Source organism: Chenopodium quinoa, unplaced genomic scaffold (assembly GCF_001683475.1).
Source record: "Chenopodium quinoa cultivar QQ74 unplaced genomic scaffold, ASM168347v1, whole genome shotgun sequence".
NCBI lineage: Eukaryota > Viridiplantae > Streptophyta > Magnoliopsida > Caryophyllales > Amaranthaceae > Chenopodium > Chenopodium quinoa.
The window spans coordinates 2,435,405-2,441,519 of record NW_018744790.1 but is presented as its reverse complement, the minus strand read 5'-3'; the positions used below and the strand labels follow the sequence as shown (position 1 = coordinate 2,441,519).

Here is a 6,115-nt window from a genome sequence, read left to right as displayed (position 1 = left end):
TTCAATTAAACGCGTTCTCCTTTTCCGTTTTGTATCAGTCTTCTAATTCCTACGTAGTATAAATTAATAAAAAAAAATCATCCAAAAATCGAAATAGTTCACTGAGACCCTGTTTGATTCACCTTAATTTTGCTGAACTGAAATTATTTTTACTAAACTGAACTTATTTTTACTAAACTGAACATAAGTTTATTGAACTGAAATTATTTTTACTGAACTTAAATTATTTTTACTGAACTGAAATTATTTTTACTGATTTTCTATTATAATTCTTCTTTAAGAAAACTGAATTTTACTGAACTGAACTTATTTTTATTGAACTGAAACTATTTTTACTGAATTGAAATTGATTTTACTGAACTGAACTGTGAATCAAACAGAGCCTCAATTTCAAAAATATCAAAATTCAAAATCTAGTCTCAAATTTTAATTTGAATCTCCTCTCTCTTTCTACAATGGATGCCTTGGATTCCGTCATCGACCCCCTCAGAGAATTCTCAAGGGATAGCATCCGTCTTGTTAAAAGATGCCACAAGCCCGATAGCAAAGGTACAATTCCAAACAATTAGGGTTCATAATCTTGATTTTTGCCCAATTTTATGCTCACGTTGTTTGTTTAATTCTTTCTATTCAGAGTTCTCCAAGGTTGCGTTGCGTACTGCGGTTGGATTTGCTGTGATGGGTTTTGTAGGGTTTTTCGTGAAGCTTATCTTCATCCCTATTAACAATATCATTGTTGGCTCTGTTTAGGTATTGTTTTTTCGATCAGAATTTTTGCATGTTTCTGATTATGAAATTATATAGTGATTTATGTAATTAAGTCGTTATTCATATTATTTTTGATATTATTTTTTTTTTGCTGTTATATGAAAATTCAGTTTTCATGTTAATTTTTTTTTTTAAAAAATTTGTATCAGTTGTTTTCGTCTGTTAATTTTTGCCCATTGCTGGATTTTCTGATATTTCATGTTTAAATTGATTACATCTGTTAATGGTTAGTCCAAAATTATACCTTTTCAATGTGACTACGGAGTAGTAGTTTTGAAACCAAATTAGAGATGTTTACGAGTATTAGATGCTCAAATTGAATCTTCTAGGTTTTTTTTTTTTTTTTTTATTGATTGAGCATATTCTAATGCTACTCAAATTAGTTGATTTTGGTTTTGAATTTGCACATTAGCAAGAACATGGTTGTTTTCGATACTTTTTTCGTTCGGTCAGTTACACAGACAAATTGAAGATAAACCTACAGATATAAGGCCTGTGTTTTGAGACTATGATAACAATTAACAACAATGTATTCACTATCATATCTTCATGAATCATGATCATTAGTGATAAAAGAATTCCCGCAAACTAAATCCTTTCTTTAATGAGCCAAAATTCGACTTTATAGGAAAGAGTTGTGCAAAAGTCAACAAAATGAAATTCAAATGAACTTGTAGGATAGTACACCCGGCCACATGGTGCACCAAGAGGCGGAAAAAACATACGGTTGTTTTATTAAAAATATACCGTGTTTAACAAAAAACATACTTATGTATGGCAAAGAAGATACTTATGTTTGACAAAGAATATACCTGTTAATGAACTTGCTCCTTTTATGGCTGAGAGTTAACTTATTGCGTTTGTGTGATCCTACAAGCATATTATTACAGAGTATTATTATTAGGTTCTAATTATGATAACGAGGTTCTCCTACAACAAACAAAAATCCCTTGATATTCAAAGTATATTTCTTGTAATTAGCTAACGTACCTAGTCACATATTGTATCTAGTCATAGTTTGGTATGTTCAATGTTCTAATCTTGCATTATATATACTCGTGTATATTCATCATTACTCTATCATGGTATCATGCGCTTTTGATCCATCTTTTGTTGCTTTCGCTACTACCATGGTTACACTATCAAAACCTTTGTTGACGCCGACAAATGATGGTGACCATATCAAACTTTCTTCTCGAAAAGTTTCAAACCAAAATCACACTTCACTACTAGAAAACAGCTAAATAACGACGGAAATTTTCCGTTGGAAACACCCTGTTTTCCGTCGGAAAACTCGTTTCCAATGGAATTCCGTTGGAACTAGTTGTCGGAAAACTATTTGTAGGAAAATGGGCTTTTTTCGACGGAAATTCCGTCGGAAACACTATTCCGACAAAATATTTTCAGGCCCGAGAAAGTCCGTCGCAAGTTTCCGACGGACCGAGTTCTGTCGGAATGTTGCGACGGAAATTCCGTCGGAAAATTATTTTAAAAAAAAAACGCCTCGCACCACCCCACCACCAGCCCACATCACCAGCAACCACCCTGCACCACCAGACGACCAGACCCCACTGCACACCCTTTTCCCACCTTCAAACATCACCACCAACACCCACAGCAACCGTTTTCCCACCTTCAAACACCACCGACACCGACACCAGCCACCAATCCACCTTCAAACACCGCCACCGACACCACCAATACCCACACCAGCCACCAATCCACCTTCAAACAACGCCACCGACACCCACCCTAGCCCCTTCCCACCTTCAAACACCACCACTCCAAAAATAAACCCCAAAAAACACAAAATTTAGCAAAAAAAAAAACCGAAAATAACCCATAATCGAAAATCAACCCAAAAATACGAAAATTGAGACAATAAAATCGAAAAAACACCACACAAATAAATCAAAACCAATAGATCTACAAATTTAGCAAGAATTTCATAAAGAAAATTAAAAAAAAAAAAAGATAATTAAACCACAAAAATTAAAGGATATATATTATTATACAATTATCTAATAAAATTTATAAATTAACATTACCATTTCATAAAAAATTAACTAGATCTATGCGCATGTACGTGGTACGTCGTCGTTCTTGTTTTTGTCGCCGTTGTTGGTTTGGTCGTCGGTGTTGTTGTAGTCGCCGGTGTTGTTGTTGTAGTCGCTGTTTTGTTACTTGCTTGGTGTTTTATGGTGTTGTTGTTGTTGGTGGTGGTAGGGGGTGAAAGAGGAGAGGAAAGGAGGAGGAAAGAGAAGGAGCGGATGGAGAGAGAAGGGGCGGACGGAGGTGATGAGGAGAGAGAAAGAGAAGAAAGGAAAGGAGGAGGAAGGAGAGAGAAAGAAGGGGAAAGAGAAGTTAGGGAAAAAAAAGTGGCGGCTAGATAGAAGAAGTTTAGGGTTAGGTGGTAAATAAATATTTTTTTTTATTTTTTATTTTAGTATATGTTCCGACGGAAATTTCCGTCGGGAATTTCCGACGGAATATTTTTCCGTCGGGAATTTCCGACGGAATATTCCGTCGGAATGTCTAATTATTCCGACGGATTTATTTTCCGTCGGAAATTTCCGACGGATTTCTGACGGAATTTTTTAATTCGTCGGAATTTTCCGACGGAAATTAAATCCGTCGGAAATATCGAGTTTTCCGACGGATTTTCAGTTCCGTCGGAACTGGTCCGTCGTTATTTGACCTGATTCTTGTAGTGCTTTTTGCTCAACTCTTTTGGCACCCCGTATTTCATATACCAAGAGATGCCATTAATATATTTTTTTTTCTCCAAACCAAGAAACAAACCTTTTTCGATATCGCGTAGTTTACCTACCATGTGTTACCGTATACGAAATTCTCTCCAAAAAAACATTATGGAGAAACATAACATTCTGTTCTAAACCACCATTATAATTTTTCTATCTCGCCTTCAATGGTGGTGAAGGAACCTCTACATTTTTTCTCCCCCCCCATTTGTTGCAAGCATACGCTAGCACTAGTAGAAAAATACAAAAAGGCAACCCCCAAACGGCACCGGTTCAGACCAAACCGGTGCCAAAAACCGCCCTAAAAATGGGCGGGATTTTAGACCAAGAGTAATGGCACCGGTTCAGATCGAACCGGTGTCAAAAATACAAAGGGCACCGGTTTGAACCGGTGCCACTGAACCGGACCATCCTTTAAAAAAAACGGAGCATTATTAAACCCTATTTCCTCTCCTCTCCTCTCCTTCTCTCTCCTCCATTCCCCCTAGTTCTATCCGCCTCCATTCGTCCCCCATTTCCTCTCCTCTCCTTCTCTCTCCTCCATTCCCCCTAGTTCTATCCGCCTCCATTCGTCCCCCATTTCCTCTCCTTTCCTTCTTTCTCCTCTCTTTCTCTTCGTTCTTCGTTCATATTCTCCCTTAGATCTGCCGCCGCCACCACCACCAAGTTCGAGCACCAACAACAACAGCCGCCGCCACCACCACAAAATCTCTTGTGGGATTTTTTTTCGATTTTGGTTTTCTGGGTTTGGTTTTTTTTTTTCGATTTTAAGATTGACTTAAAGATTTTAAGATTGGTTTTCTGGGTTTTGCTTAAAGATTGACTCACTCGTTTTTCGTATTTGGTTTTTTTTTTCGATTTTGCCTTTTATTTTCGATTTTTGTTTTTTATTTTTCGATTTGTGGGATTTTTTTTCGATTTTGGTTTTCTGGGTTTTAATTTTGATTTTGGTTTTAGATTTTGGTTTTTTTTTTCCGATTTCTGGGATTTTGTTTTTGATTTTGGTTTTTTTCGTTTTCAATATTGATTTTGATTTTTGATTTTGGTTTTTGTTTTCGATTTCTGGGATTTTGTTTTTGATTTTGGTTTTTTGGGTTCCAATTTTAATTGGTTTTTTTTTTTCCGATTTCGATTTTGTTTTTTTCGAATTTTTGGTTTTATTTTTCGATTTCAATTTTGGTTTTTTTGTTCTTTTTTATAATTTCGATTTTGATTTTTTTCGATATTGATTTTGATTTTTAATTGTTTTTTTTTCGTTTTTGATAATTTCGATTTTTATTTCAACTTGAATTTCTGGGTTTTTTTTTATTAATTCTTAAGCTTATTTTACCAATTGATTTTTTTTTTCTGTTTTAATTAGTGCAGGTACAAATTATGCAAGAATATTGATATGTTCATATTGTAATTTTCTTTTTGATTTACTAGTATATTATAATTTTTTTTATGATTTATAATGTAATTTTTTATTTATTTATTTATATGTTAGTTGTAATTGATCTATATTGTAATTTTGGATTTGATTATGTATTTTAAAGTTTGGATTATATATATTGAAACCAATTCGATTTTTGTTGTGATTCTTATTTTTTTTCAGTTGATAAATTTAATTGTAAGTGAAAAAAAACCAAAAAAAAAAAATTATTTTTTTGGACATTTTTGGCACCGGTTAACCGGTGCCAAAAGGAGGATAAAATTTTTTTTTTTTAGTATTTTTGGCACCGGTTAACCGGTGCCAAACCCTGTTTATGGCACTGGTTTTGAACCGGTGCCAAAAAGGGGGGTAATTGGCACCCCCCACATTGGCACCGGTTCAAACCGGTGCCTTAGGCCGGGTTTGAACCGGTGCCAATTTCATTTTTTCACGTAGTGTAGCAAATTTATTTATTTATTTTTAATATTTACAATCAATGGTTCATATGTTTAAAAACCGTGAAAAACACCCATTAAACAACTTCTTATTCTCTCTATATATACTATCTTTTTACTTCTTCACGCAACTCCTCCATCCAAAAAAAAAAAAAGCTTCTTTAATACATTTCCTTTTCTTTTTCTAAAAAACCTTCTAATGCTCCACTCCCTCCAAATATAGGAGAATCGCAATGCAACCTTTCTCACCACCACTTCAATTCCTACATTGAACAAGATTTGAGATGTTATATCCAAGATCGACCTCTCGTTCCGAACGTCCGTCTTGCGAGGGTATAAAGGATAAAGATGATTATATCATCATTATCATTATTAGTTATTGTTTAGTATATGTAAATCCCTAGTCATAGTTTGCTTTCTAACATTCTCTTTCTCATAACTCTATCAGGGCCTGTTCTCATACTTTTATTTTCAGTTTAGCTCATCTCCTAATTTCCTTCTCTTATAAAAACAGAGAGGAACATAAAGGGAATACAAAAATTAAGAAAAAAAAAAGAGAGAGAAACTAGAAAAATTAATTCCAAATACTCTATACTTCGTATTTTAATTTTCAAATCTTTTTTCCTCTCATTTCTTCTTCTCCAGTCATTTGGATCTACAGGGAACCCATAAACCACCTCTTCTTCAGCAATAAATCCTTTTAGTTGTTCATTTCATAT

The 6,115-nt window shown here is 34.4% G+C and overlaps 1 protein-coding gene across 2 annotated transcripts; it reads left to right on the top strand.

Moving 5' to 3' along the window:
* Positions 1-360: 360 nt before the first annotated feature.
* On the top strand, positions 361-5,150 carry LOC110703961 (protein transport protein Sec61 subunit gamma-like). 2 transcript variants are annotated; one of them, XM_021881764.1, is made up of 3 exons: positions 361-549; positions 635-750; positions 4,896-5,150. In XM_021881764.1, the coding sequence occupies exons 1-2, from the start codon at positions 456-458 to the stop codon at positions 748-750; spliced, it is 210 nt and encodes a 69-aa protein (XP_021737456.1). In that variant the 5' UTR covers positions 361-455; the 3' UTR covers positions 4,896-5,150. The 2 variants fall into 2 exon arrangements, with proteins under 2 accessions (XP_021737456.1, XP_021737455.1); XM_021881763.1 differs by lacking the exon at positions 4,896-5,150 and having other exon boundaries at positions 635-1,383.
* The last annotated feature ends 965 nt before the right edge of the window (positions 5,151-6,115 follow it).